The 20,997-nt window shown below is 41.7% G+C and overlaps 1 protein-coding gene across 1 annotated transcript in view; it reads left to right on the top strand.

Moving 5' to 3' along the window:
- Window positions 1–20,997, top strand: part of ANO10 (anoctamin 10) — a 220,005-nt gene that overhangs the window by 28,396 nt on the left and 170,612 nt on the right. Inside the window, exons 5-9 of the mRNA XM_082849149.1 lie at window positions 243–362; window positions 2,771–3,340; window positions 4,743–4,798; window positions 7,159–7,233; window positions 10,080–10,262. Coding sequence (XP_082705275.1) covers window positions 243–362; window positions 2,771–3,340; window positions 4,743–4,798; window positions 7,159–7,233; window positions 10,080–10,262 — 1,004 coding nt within the window. The remainder of the gene's footprint in view (window positions 1–242; window positions 363–2,770; window positions 3,341–4,742; window positions 4,799–7,158; window positions 7,234–10,079; window positions 10,263–20,997) is intronic.

The raw sequence follows: 20,997 nt of genomic DNA, 5'->3' as shown, positions 1-20,997 counted from the left end.
TAAATTCTATCCTGTGCCTTTCTGTAAGGTTTAAAATTTTACATCGACTTGTATTGCTTTTGTAGCCAAAGGAAATAGTAAAGATATTTACATTCTGAAGAACAGAAGAATACACACCTTGGGAGCAGGCAGGATAGCGTTGATCTCTGTGTAGACCTTCTCTCTTCCTGGAGAGTTTGGGTAGCATTTGATGAAGCGTATCCTGAGCAATCTCAAACCCGTCTCTCCTGTTCCTTCCGCAGTGAGGAGGCTGCTCACATCTGGCATCGTGATTCAGGTGTTTCCACTGCATGACAACGAAGCCCTGAAGAAGCTGGAGGACACCTGGTATACTCGGTTTACCTTAAAGTATCAGCCCATAGGTATGTGTCAGCGCCGGCTCTCTTAGAGAAGAGGAAGATGCAGCAGTGGTCGTATCCCTCTTGGGTAGATACTTAACGCTGTGCTGGGCAGGGCTCACCAGCTGCATGTCGGCAAAAAATTGGTGAGGGGGATAGAGGAGTTACATGACCTATTTATTTTATTTCTGATACCATTTTAGATGAACTGAATTACAGGCTGTTATTAAATTTCACCAACGATACAGGCAATCCAGAGTGGCCTTCATGACTACGTGTCAGATTTGTTGTAGAACATACTTTATAAGAATCTAGTTTGACCGTGATTATTTTGTGTTTGAAAATTTCTGTTTCTTTAGCGCTAATCAGTGGGCCAAGCTGCGTTCATTCTTAGTGGCAGACTAGCAGGCCTAAATGTCTTTTGAGGTAGTTTATAAGGATCTTGGTGTGCATTACTGGAACTGTGCATTTTCTCTGAAGACACTTAGAAGAATAACCGTTAATTTATTCGGTGTGTGTTGAACATTACTCTGTGTAAACTTCTGTCAATATGGATGTTCGAGTTTTTTTGGTTCAGTTATGTCTTTTAAGCAAAAGGATTATATTTAAGATGGTAGTTTTCACCATAAGCATTACTATCAGTTTTTCTTTAAAGGACATTGCCTTTTTCACTTTGTTTAAAGGAATTCCTCTCAAATTTTCTTTCTAATTGCCATTTCTGAAAACAATTATTATAATTGTAACAGTGAACATAAATCATTTTTAAGGTCAGATTTTGAAATTGCATTTTGAATTTTTTCTTGTATTCTTTGAAAGGAAAAATGTTTGTTTTTGATAGTTCCAGGTGATGTAATAGTCATTTTATGTTACACTTAGGACATTTTTTCACCTCGTTTAGCATTTAGGAGGCAGTCAATTTAAATATTGCCTCTAGGTCTTGTGAGTGGCTGTATCCAGGAGCTACTACTTAGAAAGTGAGGGGGAGAAAGTGAGTTGGTGGTGAAGGCTGAGCATGGGTGTGGTAGTGGTTTAGAGACCTCTGGGAGTGCTGGGACTGAAGATAGTAGCTGGGGCTCAGGAAAATTTTGAACTTCCCCCTGAGATCAAAAGAGAGAGGTGGTCTGATGTGGCGCCCAGGACCATGAGTGGCTTTTTTTGTTTTGTTTTGTTTATCTTTTAACCTGATTCTGATTTGAAGTTACCTCATCGTACCCACTGTTTGAACATGCTCCTGAGTTAGTAGGAGAATTAAGGATTGGGGAAAATAGGATCCCTGTTTACTGTAAACCATCTACATAGACTGATCTGACACATTATCTTAAAGAAAAAAACACAATGTTGTAACTTCATGTAATTAACCAAGAAATACTAACTCTAACTCTTACACCTCCCTCACCCCCTGCATCCCACCTTGGTCCCAGTGCAAGATGCTTTTGCAGTCTAGGCAGTCACCCATGTAGATGTGGCCGGCAAAGGACACGGTGTTCATGACCTCTTTTGGGTTAGCTAGCTGATGCTGCTTGGCCCTTCTTCTGCCCAGTGCGTTTATCTGTAGGAAAGTATAGAAAAATGTATTCCATGTATTCTAAAAGTTAATGTGTAGTGTATTGTTTTGTGCTTTTGAATAATTTTTCTTCAGTGTATTGAAAAGTTTGCTGTGACATTTTTTTTTTAAATTTTTTTTTAATTAATTAATTTACTTATGGCTGTGTTTGGTCTTCGTTTCTGTGCAAGGGCTTTCTCTAGTTGTGGCAAGCAGGGGCCACTCTTCATCGCACGCACAGGCTCAGTAATTGTGGCTCACGGGCCCAGTTGCTCCGCAGCACGTGGGATCTTCCCGGACCAGGGCTCGAACCCGTGTCCCCTGCATTGGCAGGCGGACTCTCAACCACTGCGCCACCAGGGAAGCCCTGCCGTGACATATTGATGAAAGTTTACAACTTTGAGTAGTGGGGGCAGGTTACTGTGGATGAGGGGTCTTCTTTGAAAATAAGCTCTATAACTCTAGTATTAAAGTGAGAGAGAAGTGGGGAGCATAAAGTAAAGCCCCAAATGAAGCTGGTTCATTGGCCACGGCTGAATTTAAACTGGGACCTTGGAGACTGAGGATGAGCCCGAGGTGAGTTTTTCATTGTGAAGAAGGCATCCACCAGATGAGAAGGTGAAGAGAAGCAGCCCCAAAGCAGCCCCAGCAGCTGTGGCCTGAGCCCTGAGCTGGGGGAGGTGTCAGGCTTATTGCTATAGAGACAAGCGAGGTCTTTGTACTTCATGGAGGATGGACTTACCATCACACACCGATTGGGAAATAAGGGTTTGAAATGATCCCCACTTAAGTAAAAAAGTGAATAAGCTTACTTGAAGTGATTTTTTTTTTAAAAAATCAAGTCTTTGCCAACTGGGACTTAAGGTCCTTTTTTTTCCTTTCGTTGTAGATAGTATTCGTGGCTACTTTGGAGAAACAATCGCTCTTTACTTTGGATTTTTGGAATATTTCACTTTTGCCTTAGTCCCTGTGGCAGTCCTTGGGCTACCTTACTACCTGTTTGTGTGGGAAAACTATGACAAGTATGTGGTCTTCGCCTCCTTCAACCTGATCTGGTCCACAGTGATCCTGGAAGTGTGGAAGCGCGGCTGTGCCAGTATGACCTACAGGTGGGGGACCCTGGTCATGAAGAGACAGTTTGAGGAGCCCCGGCCAGGATATCACGGGGTCCTGGGTATCAATGCCGTCACCGGCAGGGAGGAACCACTGTACCCCAGCTACAAGAGACAGTTGCGCATTTACCTGGTCTCCCTGCCGTTTGTGTGCCTCTGTCTCTATTTCTCTCTGTTTGTCATGATGATTTACTTTGACATGGAGGCCTGGGCCTTGGATCTACACGAAAACAGCGGGTCCGAGTGGACCAGTATCTTGTTGTATGTGCCCAGCATCATCTATGCCATCGTGATTGAGATCATGAACCGCCTCTATCGATATGCTGCCGAGTTTTTAACTTCATGGGGTAAGACTCAGTGCTTTGAATTTATGTCTCATTTGCCTATAAGAAATATTGCTTCGATCATAGGATTCACGTAACCGCTACCTTGCAAAGAAGTTAGATGTTGCTCTGGGCTCATTCTAGAGACATAAGGAAAAGTCATCGGCTCTGGGAGCTCTGATGATCTCTAGGTCATGGTTCTCACAGCTCTCATTTATTGTTAGTTACTATGTTCTAGGTGCCCTGCTAAGCACTTTATCCATAGTTCCTCATTTTCACCTGCTCAGGACACCATGAAATAGAGGTTATTTCACAGTTTTATGGCTAAAGATACTGAGAATTAACAAAGTTTAGACAACAAATGGTAGAGCCAGGCTAGTCCAACCTGTGCTCCTAATACTATATCGTGTTTTATGCTAAGGATAAAATCAGTTGAATTATCTCCACAATACTCTGGCTGAAAGAACTATGTCTGGGATCTGAAAACCAGTTGTGTAGTTGTGTGGGACCTGCCATTGAACTCAGTGAAGGCAGGTGTTCTTGTCTGTCTCTGTAGTAAAAGAGGAACCTGGTTATAGTTTTAAAAAGGTCTTGATGGGCCATTCACTCATTAATTAATTTATTCATTCAAGCAAATAAATAGGCTATATTAAGCCCTAGGAAGAAGTCTAGGCCTTAACTTCATGGACCAGAAAGGTATTTTAAATTCTTTTTATTAGTCATATAACAACAGCTACCATTTATTTAGTGCTTTCCTTGAGCTGATGCTGGGGTTTGGTAGTATTTGTAGTCCTGACGGTGACCCTGGGAGGAGGGTGGTGGCAGCCCTGTTTTGTAGGCAAGGAGGCTGAGTGTCAGGAGGTTAAGTGACTTGCCCAAGGTCAGACAGTGGCTGAGTTGAGGTTCAAATCCAGGTCAGCCTAACATTGCCTCTCTGTGCAAGGTGATACTTCTGTTCAGAATCTTCCTTTTTTGTCCTTTTGCCCTGCTGTCTTGGGACCTGCACAGTGTCTCCTTTTCTTAGGGTGGAAATTTGAGTTTCCTTTGAAGTTAATCCTTATAAACTTTATTTATTGCCCTACTCTTTAGAGATTGTTCTCAGTTTTACTATTACCGCGGATACAGGGTCTTTTTCTGGTATCTGTGGGATCATTTGCCAACACTTACTACATTTCTTTATTGCAGTAATATTTAAAAAATAATTTCGGACCACGGTGCCGTGGCAGTATCTTGAAAAATGTGTCTCAAATTTAGTTTCTTTTTTGTTTGATGTTCTTGGCGGTGAGCAGTAGCCTGGCACGTTTACTGACTGAGGCTCTGTTTTTGAACATCTCTGCCCTCAGCACAGTCTCACTTTACTTCATGACAATGCTCCCATTCTGCTTTCTTACCTGAGAGACATTACCTCTCCTTTTTCATATTTTAGAGAATCACAGATTGGAATCTGCCTACCAGAATCACCTAATTCTGAAAGTGTTAGTGGTAAGTAGATCTTTTATATACAAGTCCATTGTACTTTTGAAACTAACACATAGTACTTAATATTTAGGAGTATGAATATGAAGACTTGATTCTGATTTAAGGTATCAGGTAGTTAATATACTTTGTCCAAGTAGGCAAGGATTGATTAATGTGTGTTTACATGAACGTTCAGCTGTCTTATTACAAATGTGCACATGGTATAAAACTTTAAATGTAGAAATTAGTATTATAGCCAATTTCCAATTATTTAAAAAAACTACTTTATAGACATGTTTCTGTTATTTTCCTTTTGGTGACTTGGGTTTGAATGTTTCATTATTCAACAATCCTTCCAGTTATCCACCTTCTGTTTAGTGATGGAGCATTAAATTACTATTTTTTTAAAATTTTGTCTAAGAAATTTCCAAAGTCCAAGAGGTTCCCAGCATGTTTTGAAGAGTAGGAGGAAAGGGATGGAGGAAAGGCGCTGTGTAACCTGCTTGCTGTTTGTTTAAAGCGCACACATTATGCCTCTTCCCACCATTATTAGAAATAACAAAGAGGTACCAGCCTGAAATCACCTTGTTTATCTGGAGATTACCTGAGTCGTCTGTAACATAGCTGAGAATCAAGAAAGCGTGCATAAGGAGTCCTCTGAACTATCCACTGGAATTGACTTAACCCAGTCCATGTACTTTTCTCCCAGGCCCTCGCTTAGAAAGAGCCTTTGTTCCAGCTGTAGGAGTCAGTCTGAGAAGCTTGTTTATCTCGTTTTTCCATCCTTAAAGGATGAAAAACCACCATTAGGAAGGTGATTAGGTTTCTGGAAGTAGGTAAATTTATAGAGGCAAGAGCCCGGAAGGAAATGGAAAACTCTCATAAATAGGTAATGAGAATTCAACAATTTCAGCAATTTGGACATGAGAAAAGGGGCAAGCGGCCATCCCTATCTAAAAAGGCTCCGAAGGCCTCACTCTAGCCGTGTAAAATAATTTATATTCAAAATGTTGGTGCTGAGTCAGCAAGGATGCCGTTCCCTGTTCTCTGTGTGAGAAAACAAGCAGGGGAATGTGTAATGGGTTAAAAGCTTCATTCAGAAAGATCCCAGTGTGGAGCTTTTGCCCTCAGAGGTAAAACACTCCATTTGTCTTAAAGAATTTAGTTATTTGTTAGACTTGATTATTCTCTGATGGTGCCAGATACAATGTCAGGTGACTGTCTTGTAAAGAGACTGTTCATCCTCCACTGTGTGTGCTAGGTCTCTCCCTTCCTTTTCAATCTTGTGCGGAGAGCGTTTCTCAGCCTTCCGAGCTTTTGCTTTTCAACTTCTACTCTAACTCAGCACCCCCATCCCTACGCCTACCTCCCCCTACCCTGTGGCCACATTGTGTTACTGCTCATTCTCTCCAGTGACTCCCCCTTCCCTCTCTAATGAAGTGCTCATACTGTGCACAGAGCAGTCTTTTGTCTCGGAAAGTGGTGCTGCACAGGAGGAGGTAGCCGGCGTGCGGCTGGGGCACAGGAGGGAAACCCATCAGTCCTGGGGGCGATTGTAGGCTCTAGAGCAGGGGAACTACTTGGAGAAATGGCACCTGTTGTGGTGGGATCTCCACCCCACTCCCTGCGCCCCTACCCCTGAACCATGTGTCTGGGCAGGGCAGTCTCAGGCCCATGGTGGCAAAGATGCTGCCCGGGCCAGGCTGGTTGTTCTGGCTGATCTCTCTTGCTAGTGCCCCTCGGCTAGCTAGGTGTCTCTCTAGGGGGCGGGGGGATCTCAGGTCCCTTGGCACAGAGAGACTTCCGGGGCTGGACTGCTTGTTGGGGCAGGGCCCTCCTTTCTGGTGCTGCCTGGCCACCCCACCCGGCATCTCTCCGTGGGGCAGGGGAGTGGCAGGGCGGAAGGGAAGGAGAGCACAGCCCCTCCCAGCTTATTGTTAGTGGGGGTCCTCGTCAGTCTCCCTGTTAGTGCTGCTGAGCTTGCCTGTTGTCAGGACTCCTATTCTAAGCGGGGTGGGCAGGAATGTGTCTCCCTGCTGCCTGGGTTACTAGGTTGGGGGTGGGAGATGCTGGGCCTTGGACACTCTCTTTTGTAAGAAAGTAGTAGGGATGTAAGATGCGCTGGTGCTGTGTTGTTCCTTCAGCCCTGGGGTCCCAAACCTGATCTTTTTCCTCTTAGCACCTTTCAGAGTTCTCCTTTGGTTGCCTCTCGCGATATTTCGAGTTCATAGATGTGCTTAGCGAGGGGGAGTAGGAGAAACACGTCCAAGCCACCTTCTCTGGACCGGAAGTCCCTCATTACGTTTCTTAAATGCGATTTTTATAGTTGTAATGAAGTACTGTGATGCAGTATTAAATATTGCTATCTCTTTTTGTTTTTGCAGTTCAACTTTTTAAATTGCTTTGCCTCACTCTTCTACATTGCCTTTGTCCTGAGGGATATGAAGCTTTTGCGTCAGGTGAGTGTGAAAAACAGAAAGGTATCCATTTTTTAGGTTTTAGAGGTGGTTTCCTATATTCAGGTAATGTAATTGTCTTCCCATTACTATCTTTATAAATAAAATTATTACATTTTGTGTACTTCTAAGCCCAATTCTAAATAAACAACCATTAGCAATTGCACCGTGTATTATACTCAACTGGAAAGAAATCTGTTGAAGCTAACCAGCTTACAAAATAAATCAGGTAGAGCACAAAATCAAATACAGAGTTCATATCAAAACTTGTAAAAGCAATTTTAACAGCAAAATGGATTCATTAATTGAACTTCTGTGTGTGTCTCAGGTAATGGTATAACCTTAAATAGTTCTTTCACATTTCTTTTTTTTTAAATTTAATTTAATTTTATTATGTTTGGCTGCATTGGGTCTTCATTGCTGCGTGTGGGCTTTCTCTAGTTGTGGTGAGTGGGGGCTACTCTTCGTTGCCGCACGCGGGCTTCTCATCGCGGTGGCCTCTCGTCGCAGAGCACAGGCTCTAGGTGTGTGGGCTTCAGTAGTTGTAGCACGTGGGCTCAGTAGCTGCGACACTTGGACCCTAGAGTGTGTGGGTTTCAGTAATTGTGGTGCACGGGCTCAGTAGTTGTGTCTCTCTGGCTTAGAGCGCAAGCTCAGTAGTTGTGGCGCACGGGCTTAGTTGCTCTGCGGCATGTGGGATCTTCCCAGCCCAGGGATCAAACCTATGCCCCCTGCATTGGCAGGTGGATTCTTTTTTTTGTTTTTTAATAAACTTATTTATTTTATTTATTTATTTTTAGCTGTGTTGGGTCTTCGTTGCCGCGCACGGGCTTTCTCTAGTTGCAGCGAGCGGGGGCTACTCTTCGTTGCAGTGCATGGGCTTCTCATTGTGGTGGCTTCTCTTGTTGTGGAGCACGGGCTCTAGGCGTGTGGGCTTCAGTAGTTGTGGCACATGGGCTTAGTTGCTCCGTGGTGTGTGGGATCTTCCTGGACCAGGGGAGATGGGGTCAAATGGGATCCGTGTCCCCTGCATTGGTAGGCGGATTCTTAACCACTGTGCCACCAGGGAACTCCCACACATTTCATTTTTAAATTAATAAGCTGTTAAACTTTAGAGACCAGCAGATCCTATGCACTGCTGTATTGTTTCTGAAATGTTTAAGAAAGATGACATATTTTGCTGTGTTACCATTTCTGGATCACATGATAATAGTGAATAATAAATTAAATTATTGCCTTCTAATTTCTCTTTTTTATACTTGGGCCAACTACCAGTAAGGGCTCTTCCTTCCTGGTTTTAATATACTGTGATTGTTAGTGAGCAGAATCTCAAAGCCTAGGCTTCTTAATCTTTATATGAGAGCTTGGGATCATTTTTCAAGGAATTTAAAAATTTGTATAACAGAGAAAGTTAAAAGATTTTGTAGTTACGATTCTAAGAGCTTGCATAAAAGTAAAATTAAATACTGCGTTCTTAGTATTTAAAAAATTATTTTTGAAAATACTACATTTGAAATCGATAGGTTAGATGTACATACCTTTTCCAATCCCACCATTATTGTATTAGTGGGGTATGACTCCTCATTTCTTATACTTTAGAGAGTCTCCTTTATTTAACAGGGGACAGGGGGTTGGGGGAAGTCTCTTTAAAACATAGAATTTTTTTTTTTTTTTTTAAACATAGAATTTTAATATCAGCTAAGGTGGTTTGTGATGAAAACACTGATACCTGTCTGGGGAAAGTGGAAATTGACACAGTACCTCTGGAAACTACTTGGGCAACTTTGCCAAGAACGTTAATCCATCCCTAGTAAATCATCAGAGGTGGGGCGAAGATTCATGTACGTAGGTCAGGGGCAGCATTTATAATAGTCAGGGTTGGGAATAATACTTACATTCAACAACAGTGCATGAGCTAAGTAAAAAAGAATTATTCATGACATGGCAAAGTGCTCACAGTATAGTAAGTGAGAAAAGAAATCTACAAAGCTGTTTATATATAGGATGATTCTACTTTTATTTTTACATATGATTATAAAGAAATATTTAGGGGACTTCCCTGGTGGTGCAGTGGTCAGGAATCCGCCTGCCAATGCAGGGGACACGGGTTCGATCCCCAGTCCGGGAGGATCCCACATGCCGCGGAGCAGCTAAGCCCGTGCACCACAACAACTGAGCCTGCGCTCCAGAGCCCGCGAACCACAACTACTGAAGCCCGCGCGCCTAGAGCCCGTGCTCCGCAGCAAGAGAAGCCACTGCAGCCAGAAGCCCGTGCACTGCAAACAAGAGTAGCCCCCCACTCGCCTGAATTACAGAGAGCCTGCGCACAGCAACAAAGACCCAGTGCAGCCAAAAAATAAATTAATTAATTAAAAAAATATATTTAGAATGTTAGTAGTGGTTCTGACATGGTTGTGGAATTAAGGGTGAGTGTTTTTCTATCTTTTAAGTTTTTCTACAGTGAGGGAGGATATATTAATTTTATAATAATAAGTTGTGGCTAAACTTTATTCAAAGTTGGTGACATCATTTAGACTCACCTGTTGCAGCCAGGATGAGATAATAAAAAACACAATTTCAAGTTAATCTGTTCTCCTACCGACTCATAACCAGTTTTTTATTATAATGTTATTTGTATTATAATCTTTTTGTATTTTAGTCTGTCTTTCCTGTGAAAGAAAACAATAAATTAGAAACATCATTCTAACACCTAGCTTTTCCAATACTAGTTTTTATAACATAATAGTATACTATTTGTTGAAGATTCTTTTTTTTAACTGCATAATTATACACATGCTCTGGTTTTGTTAAGCCACGTCGCCAAGTGTCATTTATGTGCTTCTCTTTAGAGCTTGGCTACTCTCCTGATTACCTCCCAGATCTTTAACCAAATTGTAGAATCTCTTCTTCCTTACTGGCTCCAAAAGAAGCAGCATGTGAAGGTAAAGAAGAAGGTGCAGGCTTTAAAGGCAGACATCGATGCCACATTATATGAACAGGTGGTTCTGGAAAAGGAAATGGGAACTTACTTGGTAAGTTTGAATATTGCTGAGTTAAACATTGATTGAAAGTGAATAACAGTCATGTCCAGACTGTATACAACAAATAAGTAGCCACTCATTGTCTCAGGTGTGACTATTTTGTAAGTGCTTTCCAGCCAGTTTCCTTACCATGAACTACTTTAAAGTTAAAAAGATGGAACTGTGTATCAAAATGCTGCTATCTTGAACCGGAAGTTATGCCTAACATCCAAAGGGTGAGTCCAGTGAATTTCGAGACTGCTCTGCTGAGGGTGGTGGGAATGTTTCATAGATGGCAGAGCAAGGGAGAGGTGAGATGGCTGTGGAGCCATTGTTTGCTCTGGACACTTTAAACTCAAAGAAAAAAATTGAAGCCCATCGTTAAAAATGGAATGCCAATCTGAAGATTAATTTATAATATAGTTTAAATTACTTAGTGCTGTAGTAAATATAAAATAGTTCTTTTAAGACAGAGAATTTCTGAATTAGTTTTAGGAACTCCAAGTAGGTCATTGGAGGTTCTTAAACCTAAACATGTATTCAGCAAATGTTTACTGAGCTCTGCCTACATTCAGTATATCTCTTTTGAGGGGGTCAGGTGTTGGGGTCATGTTTGCTTTAGGTCATTGTTTCTTATATCCTGCCCCTTCCTTCTGGGTGTGATATTCTTCATAGTGAAATAGATCCTTTAGTGAGGATCCATTATTGTTAAACTTTCCTAGTCTTGGTTTTCATCACAAATGAATGAGTCTCCTGATGACTGAATTTCTTGGCTGACTTTCATAGTTTTTCTTGTATGCCTAAGAATTTTAGTTTGTATGTTTATCTTGAGCAGTTTATTCTCTCTCTCTCTCTCTCTCCCTGCTCGCTTCTCTGTCTTATTTTTGCAGTCCCCCCTGCCCCACCCCCTAGTCCAGAACCAGGAGTTTGTAGCCCAGAGCTCGCATCCCATCTTGTGGTGATGGTGGAGATTCTGCAGAGCCAGCAGGTAGCATGCTGTTGACCCAAGCTGTAGTTCCAGGGCAGCAGCTGTGGCTTTTTTCAGGCCCCTTCAAGGGTAGGGGCCACTGTTCTCACCCGTGGTTTTGCTCAAACAACCTGCTTCCAGATACACGCTAGAGGAGTGGTGTGCCTTTGGTTCCCCTGCCTGAAGGATTCAGATCCTGGCCACCATGCCCAGCCTGTGGACGGAAGCCTGGCCAGGCTTCTGATTACTATCTTGCACTTTGTTCCGTTTCTCGCTTGGGCGGCTGATTTTTTTGTTTTTGAGTGATGATATTCTTTTGATTAAAATAAACATATATGCACTAGCATTTTCTATTATTGCTGTGTTTGGGGGAGAAGATGATTCAGGGTATAAACTTACAGCATATCTTGACCAGCAGCACTGTTTATACATGAAGTATCAGAGACACACACACGCAGGCAGTTAAGAGTTAAAGAAAATAGCACTTGGGCACAACGTGCAGCCGCCTTGCCTGCGTTGGTCGAGTGCTGGCTTACCGTGGGTTACAAGTCAGTCTAATTCACATAGTGTCAGAAGCCTTTCCTCGCTTGTTCTGGGGGGTAGTATTTTGGGCCATATTTATTTTTTCCCTTCATTTTCTCACAGAAACTAAAGCACCATTCTTTCCCCCGAGTTCTTTATTCCATCCCCTCTCTCATTGCCCCAGGCCCACCTGGAGCTCCCGGGTTTCCTGATTCCCCCTTCTCCCCTTCCTGTTTCAAAGCAAGCAAACCTCTCACGTCCTCTGCTATTTTTGTCCTGTCTCTTTCCTGCCCCTGCCAATTTCTTGAAATAATTCTTCTCCACATCGTCATCTCTATATCCCTCTTCTCTACCCGCTCTCAACTCTTCTTTCTCTCTGAACCGTTTGGGCAGACAGCATCGTCCCCTAAAGTGACCAGAGCCAAGCTCGCAGTCTTCTCCAGACCAGTTCCTCCCCCTTTCCTCAGGCTCAGCGAATGGTACACAGTAATACAGACAATATGCCCTTCACAAAGCTGTTTTAATTCATCTAAGAACTGTATGCTGACAAGGTGACAAAATCTTACATCTTACCTTTTTGATATTTCATGATATCCGATAATAACGTTTATAAAGGAAGGTAAGGCAGGCACTGCTTTTCTCACATTAATAATAGGCAGTTGAAGCTCTGTGTTATTTTTTTTAATTTATTAATTTTATTTATTTATATTTGGCTGTGTTGGATCTTCATTGCTGTGCACGGGCTTTCTCTAGTTGCGGCGAGCAGGGGCTACTGTTCGTTGTGGTGCGCGGGCTTCTCATTGCGGTGGCTTCTCTTGTTGTGGGGCACAGGCTCTAGGTGTGCGGGCTCAGCAGTTGTGGCTCGCGGGCTCTAGAGTGCAGGCTCAGTAGTTGTGGCACACAGGCTTAGTCGCTCCATGGCATGTGAGATCTTCCCGGACCAGGGCTCGAACCCGTGTCCCCTGCGTTGGCAGGCGTGTTCTTAACTACTGCGCCACCATGGAAGTCCGAAGCTCTGTGTTATTAATCACCTGGTGACTAAATCAGAAACAAGATTCAAGACTTTGCTTTTCTCTTCAGAGTCTATTATTCAGCATGGGCTCTATGATATGAAGTTAAGGAAATAGTATATTAATTTCTCTCACAGGCCCTGGGTCTGTGTGTGAATGCTGGGGTTAACAGTGAGTGCCTCTCCTTAGTAACTTAACTTGCTTGCGGGGCCCCGCGTTATCTGACTGTTTTTCCCTCCTCATCTCCTACAAGTTCCTCCTTTACTCTCTTCGTGGAAATGACATCAGGTATTTTCTATTTCAACTCTCCCCATATATTTGGAAAGGGGGAGATGCTTTGGGGGCACATTTGTTCTAGATCATTGTTTGCTATGCACTCATCCTTCCCTCCGGGTATATTTTTCTCCTCACTGAAGCCAATGAGCTTAAAATTGTATTTTCTGTAATCTCATCCTGAGTGCTATATATGAATCTAAAACAATGTTGCCAAGCTTTGGGGAAAAGCAGTTTGAGACTTAAAAACCTTGATTCTAAAAAGTCATACTTGCTTACTTACTGTAGAAAACTTGGAAAACGTAGAACAGAGTATAAAGAAAAAGACATTCTCCATAATGTCTCCACCAGGGGTGATCCACTGGGGTCTCCCAACCCTGTTTCTCCAGCCACAGGGCCAGGGCTGTATAGCCCCTCTGATCTCACTGTGCGCTGCTGTTCCGTTCCTGGGAACAGTTCACGTGCAACTGCATAGCTGCGTGAGGCTGAATTTTCATGATCAGTATTTCAACTAGAGCAGCATGTTGCCACACAGCAAATGAGCTGACCTCTAGTGAGCTAGACATTGACGAGGTTTGCCAAAAACGTAATTGAGCGCCACTCACCGCACTAGACATTTTTTGTTTTGGAGAACATAATGATTTTTCAAACAATATTTTATTAATGTTAATATGCTTTTTATTATTGAAATGAATCAATGAGAAATATTTTTTAAGTTCTGAGTTTTAATTTCTAACACAGTAAATAACACTAGGTATAATAACTCCCATGAACAAAAAGTCTTTGGTGCCCTCAGTGATTTTAAAGAGTTTAGGGCTTTGGAGACCTGAAAGTTTACAAATCTAGAAGAATTCCCACTCGTTTTTGTTTTTCAGAGCATTAGCTTTCGTGAAGTGGATTTGTCCCATTTGTTACTCCCTAAGATTCAAGTTCAGCAGTTTTGGAGGTACACCTCCATTGTACCCCATCAGGACGCATTGATGGCAGGTTGACCCTTGTGATTGACTGGGTGACAGTTTGCAAAGGTTCTTTTTCACTTTGTGTTGAATAGGTTATCTGTGGTAGATTCTTTGAGACTATCCTATTCCCTATAAATGGTAGCTCTTTATAAATAGTTTCTAATCATTTGTTGCTGGCATATAGGAATGTTGTTGGTTTTTGTATTTTTTATCCAGAAACTGCTGAATTCTCCTATTTTTTTGGTTTTTATTAGGTTTTCTATGTAGACAGTTATTTCACCTACAAATGAATAATGGCTAGGGATTTCCCTGGTGGTCCAGTGGTTAAGACTCTGTGCTTTGACTGCAGGGGGCACGGATTCAATCCCTGGTCGGAGAACTAAGATCTTGCATGCTACATGGTGTGGCCAAAAAAGGCTATTTTTTTTTTTTTTTTTTTTTGCAGTATGCGGGCCTCTCACTGTTGTGGCCTCTCCCGTGGTGGAGCACAGCCTCCGGACGCACAGGCTCAGCGGCCATGGCTCACGGGCCCAGCCACTCTGCGGCATGTGGGATCCTCCCGGACCGGGGCACGAACCCGTGTCCCCTGCAACGGCAGGCAGACTCTCAACCACTGAGCCACCAGGGAAGCCCCAAAAAAGGCTATTTTTTAATTTTTATTTTATTGAAGTATAGTTGATCTATAATGTTGTGTTAATTTCTACTGTATAGCAAAGTGATTCAGTTATATATATATATTTTTTCATATTCTTTTCCATTATGGTTTATCACAGGGTATTGAATATAGTTCCCTATGCCACACAGTAGGACCTTCTTTATTCATCCTATATGTAATAGTTTGCGTCTGCTAATCCCAAACTCTCAGTCCTTCCCTTCCCCACCCACCTCACTAATGGCCATTTTGTTTCTTCCTGCAGTCCTTATACTTTTTATTATTTATTTATTTGGCTCACTAATATGTTCAGTACAATTTGGACAGAAGTAGTTATAACAGGAATCTTTATCTTGTTCCTGATTTTTTTTTTTTCTAACCGTTGAGTATTATGTTTGTTCCGTGTTTTTGGTAGGTAACTTTTTATCAGTTTAAGAATGTTTTTTTTCTCTTCCTTATTTGGGAAGAGTTTTTATTGTGGATGACGTTGAATTTTATCAAAAATTATTTTTTTTGCTTCTGTTGCGATCATCATGTTATCTCCTTTAATTAATATTTTCATTTATATTTGTAAGTTTCCTAATGGAGCACCATGTTTGCATTTAAATGATTAACTTCACTTGTTCAGTATTTTTTATCTACATTGTTATGTTGAATATGCTAATATTTTGTTTAGGGTTTGTGCCATTTGCTAGTAATTTTCCTTTCTCAGTCACTGGGATAGGGTCCCTGTGTTATTTATCGTGCAAAACTCTGTTGCTAATGCAGAGCCTGGCATTCAGCGGGTGCTCAGTGTAATGTTGCATAAAGAACAGTTTTAGGAAAAGAGCAGCCCAGCCCCTGCTGTCTGTGTGCTGCTTGTTGCCCTCATCCTGTACTTTATCCTCCTCACATACTCATCACGCGGAACTCTGAGACGTGATGTTTCTCCAGGGATGGTGCGAGGGGCCAGTGGGATGGATCCCCTGGAGCCTGAAACTTTGTGTTCGTACATTCTTAGAATCATCTTAGTAAGTTGGTGTTTTCTAACTTGCAGCTATTGGGGTAGATTGTCTTGTTTAATGTGTTTTTTAGTATGTGATTGTTTACTTTGTTAAAATTGCATTTATTTTTCCTTCTTGCTGTTGGATTACGTCCCTGGTTTGCTGAATTGACTGACCCCAAAGTGCTCAGAAGTGTGAAAGTACTGATAGAATTACCATGTAAATTCTACACTCTGAATCCGCTTGTGAGATGGGAACACAGAATGGGGGGGAGGGGCTCCCTGGGTGCTGGATGCTAAAAAGGCCAGGAAGACCTTTGCGTGGCTTCTGGAGGCTGCACCTGGTACATCTGAGAGAAACTGTCTACACATCTCTGCAGAGGCTCACCCTTTTATTTCATGAGCTGAAACAACACAATTTTGAAAGCTGAGCATAGGCTATCAGGATTTCTTAAGATCGAATTGGGGTAAAAATGGCTCGATTGCTAAGAGTTTCACTGTTGATTTCTTCACTCTTCAGAGAAGTAAATCGATGCCATATTGCTGGGCATATTTAAAAATCACATCCGTATGCTGCAGCACACATAAGGACATTCTTTGCGGAGCCAAATGCAACCAAAGAGTTGTTTAGAAACTGCTCACCACTGAACCCCCAGCTGAGCGTCAACCTGCCAGCTCCCAAAGCACATGTGTTTGGCATTGCTCTTTGGCAGGCCTTGCAAACAGCCAGTGAAACTCACTCAAAACCCCTGGGTTCACACTTCATCCAAATACCCAGAGCGTCTGGAAGAAGCACTTCCTGCCATCCCCAGTACTCTGTAATTATGTTTGAGTGTTTTCTATTTTAGTAAAATATAAAATAAAAAAGGAAACCAACTAGAAGTAGAATCTGACTTAAACTAAAGCTCTCAGCTACTGAGCCTAATATGCCTATCTCGGTGCAAGACTGACTCTGAGATGCAGTAATGCTAATTATAATTATTAATTTAAAATATTCATGTTGCTTTAAAATATTATGATGAATAGTCTTCTTAAACTGAAACTGTTGTTGCATGTGCACTGGATGATCATGAGAGCGCCTGAGGATGCTGGAAGTGGGTGCCTGTGGCTCCCTTACCCAATCACTGCACCACATAGAGTGCTGCGCAGCCCCTCTTGGATCAGGATGTGAGCAGCAGGCCGTTGGGTCCAGTCAAGGAGTTACTCAGGTGACAAGGCACAGTCACCAATGACCAGGCATCCCATTTCAATGCAGGCGCCTTTTTCCAGTTATTAAAGATCACGAAGGAACTCACCTCTTACCGTTTATATCTCTTACCTACAAATCAAGGGTATGTAATGACTTTTGCTCCCTTCTTCCTTTGGACTAAACCTTTTAAAGCACATCAGAAAGGTTTTTAAATACAGTTTCAGAGGGATTTCGTCATGCTTTCCTGGTTTCCCCCTTTTCTTCTGTGGACTCCTTTTTCTTTTTCGCCTCTTTGATGTGTCTGCTACTTCCACTAGGGCTATTCTGGGGAGCTTCCTTGTTACTAACAGCTTTTTTTTTTTTAACTTCTTTAAAAAGTTGAGGTAATAATTCACATACCATAAAATTAACCATTTAAAAATGTACAATTTAGAGGTTTTTAGTAAATTCACAAGGTGGTACAATCATCACCACTATCTAATTCCGGAACATTTTCATCATCGACCCCCAAACTCCCCATACCCATTAGCAGTAACATCTTCCCCTAGTCTGGCAATCACTAATCTGCATTCTGTGGATTTACCTATTCTCTGCATTTCATATAAATGAAATCATATAATAGGTGGCCTTTGGTGTCCGGCTTCTTTCTCTAAGCATAATGCTTTTTTTTTTTTTTTTTGGTGGTACGCGGGCCTCCCACTGTTGCGGCCTCTCTCGTTGCGGAGCACAGGCTCCGGACGCGTAGGCTCAGCGGCCATGACTCACGGGCCCAGCTGCTCCGCGGCATGTGGGATCTTCCCGGACCGGGGCACGAACCCGTGTCCCCTGCATCGGCAGGCTGACTCTCAACCGCTGCGCCACCAGGGAAGCCCTAAACATAATGCTTTTAACGTTTATTCACGCTGTACCATGTGCCAGTACCCCATTCCTTTTTTTGTGGTTGAATAATATTCCATTGTATGGATACACTGCGTATTGTTTATCCATTAATCAGCTGGTAGACATTTGGATTGTTTCCACTTTTTGGCTATTATGAATAATGCTATTGTGAACATTTTTGTACAAGTTTTTGTATGAACACATGTTGCCATATGCTAGGTCGTATGTTAACTCAACGTTTAACTTTAAGGAACTGCCAGGCTATTTTCAAAAGTGGTGGTGATTCTATATTCCAACTAGCCACGAGTGGGGTCCCATTTTTTCCCACAGCCTCACTTTTTTTTTTTTTTTTTAAATGATAGCTATCCTAGTAGGTGTAAAGTAGTATTTCATTGTGGGTTTACTTTGGATTTTCCTAATGCCTAAATATATTGTTCATCTTTTCATGTGACTTTTGGCCATTTGTATCTCTTCTTTGGGGAAATATATATTCACGTTCTTTGCCCATTTTTAAATTGGGTCATCTGCCCTTTTGTTATTAAGTTGCAAGAGTTCTTCATATGTTCTGAATATAAATTTCTTATCAGATATAGGATTTGCAAATATTTCTTCCCATTCTGTTGTTTATCTTTTTACTTTCTTGATGGTGTCCTTTGATCCACAAAAGTTTTAAATTTTGGTGACGTCCAATTTCTCTCTTTTTTGTAACTTGTGCCTTTGGTGTCGTGTCTGAGAAACCATTGCTTAATCCAAGGTCAGGAAGATTTACTACTCTATGATTTGTTGAGTGCTTTTATCATGAAAGGGTGTTGTACTTTGTTTTTCCTGTGTCTATTGAGATGATTAAATATATTTATACATGCATACATGTATACCAATAAAACTGTTAATGTGGTGTATCACATTGACTAATATTTATATGTTGAACCAATCTTACAATCCTGGGGTAAATCCCACTTGATCACAGTGTAAAATCCTTTTACTCTGCTGCTGGATCCACCTTGCTAGTATTTTGTTGAGGATTTTTATATCTTTATTCAGGGGTGTTGGTCTGTATTTTTCTTATGAAGTCTTTGGTTTTGCTATTGAGGTTGTACTGGCTACACAGAATGAGTTGGGAAGTGTTTCTTCCTCTTGTTCTTTTTGGAAGACTTTGAAGAATTAGTATTAATTCTTCTTCTAGTGTTTGAGAGAATTCACAAGTGAACTGTCTGGGCCTGGGTTTTTCTTTGTGCAAAGTTTTTTGATTGCTAACGCAATCTTTTTACTTGTTTTAGGTCTGTTTAGATGTTCTGTTTCTTCTTGAGTCACTTTTGATAGGTTGTGTCATTCTAAGAATTTACCCATTTCATCAAGGTTATTTAATGTTATTTTTGGCATATAATTGTTGTCGTGTCCCAGGTCTCAAGTGAGTCCCTGGGGCAGGCTGCCAAGTAAGGGTCCTTGGCTTCACACAGGAAAGAATTCAAGAGGGAGCCATAGTAAACTGAAAGCAGGTTTATTTAGAGAGATATACACTCCATAGACAAGCGTGTAGGCTGTCTCAGAAGGCAAGAGCAGCCCTGAGTTGTGGTGATGGTTAGTTTTCATGGGCTGGGAAGTTTCATGGGCTAATGAGTGGGAGGAATGTTGTAGCTATCTTGGAGAAGCAGCAGGGATTTCCAGGAGTTGGGGCACTGCCCACTTTTTGGCCTTTTATGGGCGGCCTTGGAACTGTCATGGCACCTGTGGGCGTGTTGTTTAGCATATGCTAATGCATTACAGTGAGCGTATAATGAGGCTCAAGGTCTACGGAAGTTGACTCTTCCACCATCTTGGGCCTAGTAGGTTCTAACCAGTTTTTGTCGTATCCTGCTCTTAATGGTTGTATCAGTCTTTTAATGGTTTCACCCTGCCCCTTCCTTTCTGTCTCAAAGTGTTCATAATTCTTCTTACTTATAATTCTTCCCCTTCCCCTTACTGACCCTAAAGGTCAATAGTAATGTCCCTTCTTTCATTCCTGATTTTAGTAATTTGAGTCTTTCTTTGTTTCTTGCACAGTTTAGGTAATGGTTTGTCATTTTTCGTTAATCTCGATCATTTCAAAAAACCGAATTCTGGTTTTATTGCTCTTCTTTGTTTTTCTATTCTCTATTTTATTTATTTCACTCTAATCTTTATTATTTATTTCCTTCTGCTTGCTTTGGGTTTAGATTACTCTTCTTTTTCCGGTTTCTTAAGATGAAAATTTCAGTTTTTTTAAGATCTTTCTTCTTTTCTAACAAAGGCATTTACAGCCATAAATTTCCCTGTGAGCACTGCTTTCACTGTATCTTATTAAGCTTTGGTATGTTTCATTCACCTCAAAGTATTTACTAATTTTTCTTGTGATTTCTTCTTTAACTCACTGTTTTTGTTAGGAGTGTGTTGCTCAATTTTCACATAGTATGTGAATTTCCGAAATTTCCTTCTGTTATTGATTTCCAGTTTTATTCCATTGTGGTCAGAGAAGATACTTTGTATGATTTTTAAGCCTTTTAAATTTGTTGAGAAGTGTTTTATGGCCTAACGTGTTATCTATCCTGGAAAATGTTCCATGTACACTTGAGAAGAATGAGTGTTCTGCTCTTGGATTGAGTGTTTTATACATGTCTGTTAGGTCTTTGTTATTGTGTTAGGGCGTGCCTTCAATACTAAGCCAGGAAGTTTAAAATTCTGCCCTAGCGTTCGTTCACTTTCTGCTTGTGCAGAGCTTCAGGGTCAGTCAGAGGTGAGATCTTAGACCTTTCTCAGATCTTTCCTAAGCTTACGTGTGATCTTCTGCATGTGCCTCATCTTCTCAATTCCCAGTAAAATGTGGGAGCTTTGCAAACCCCCTGTGGATATCTCATTCTTCCTCCTTTTCTTTTGGGCTCCCTGGCTAGTCTGTTGTTTGCCCCGGCTGCTACCCTTTATCTCAAGCAGACTGATGTTAAAGCATTCAATTAACATCCGTGGGGGAGGAGCCTTTAGCGCTGGGAAGACTCTGTGCAGTTAAATAGAGACAAGCCTTTTGAGTGGGGTCTTCTAGAGCCAGGGCAGATAATGATTTCCCTTTGGGAATGAGGCTTTCAGAGATCTGTGTCCCCACTCTCCTCGCTCTGGCACAGGAACGCATGCTATTATTTTTCCAGGCTGCTGCAGAACTCGGGAGCAGGATATGAAACCAGAGTAAGTTAAAACGCCACAAGGTTGAGCTGTTATTCTTGACTAAATTCTGCCCCGAATGCTGCAAGCCTTTAGTTAATTTCCGGAGTACTGAAAAAGTTGCTTTTGACAAATTTTGTCATTTGTTG

This window comes from Leucopleurus acutus (genome assembly GCF_964270905.1).
Source record: "Leucopleurus acutus genome assembly, chromosome: 10".
NCBI classification, from domain to species: domain Eukaryota; kingdom Metazoa; phylum Chordata; class Mammalia; order Artiodactyla; family Delphinidae; genus Leucopleurus; species Leucopleurus acutus.
Note: the sequence above shows the minus strand (reverse complement) of the source record. Positions and strands in the feature narration are given on the sequence as shown.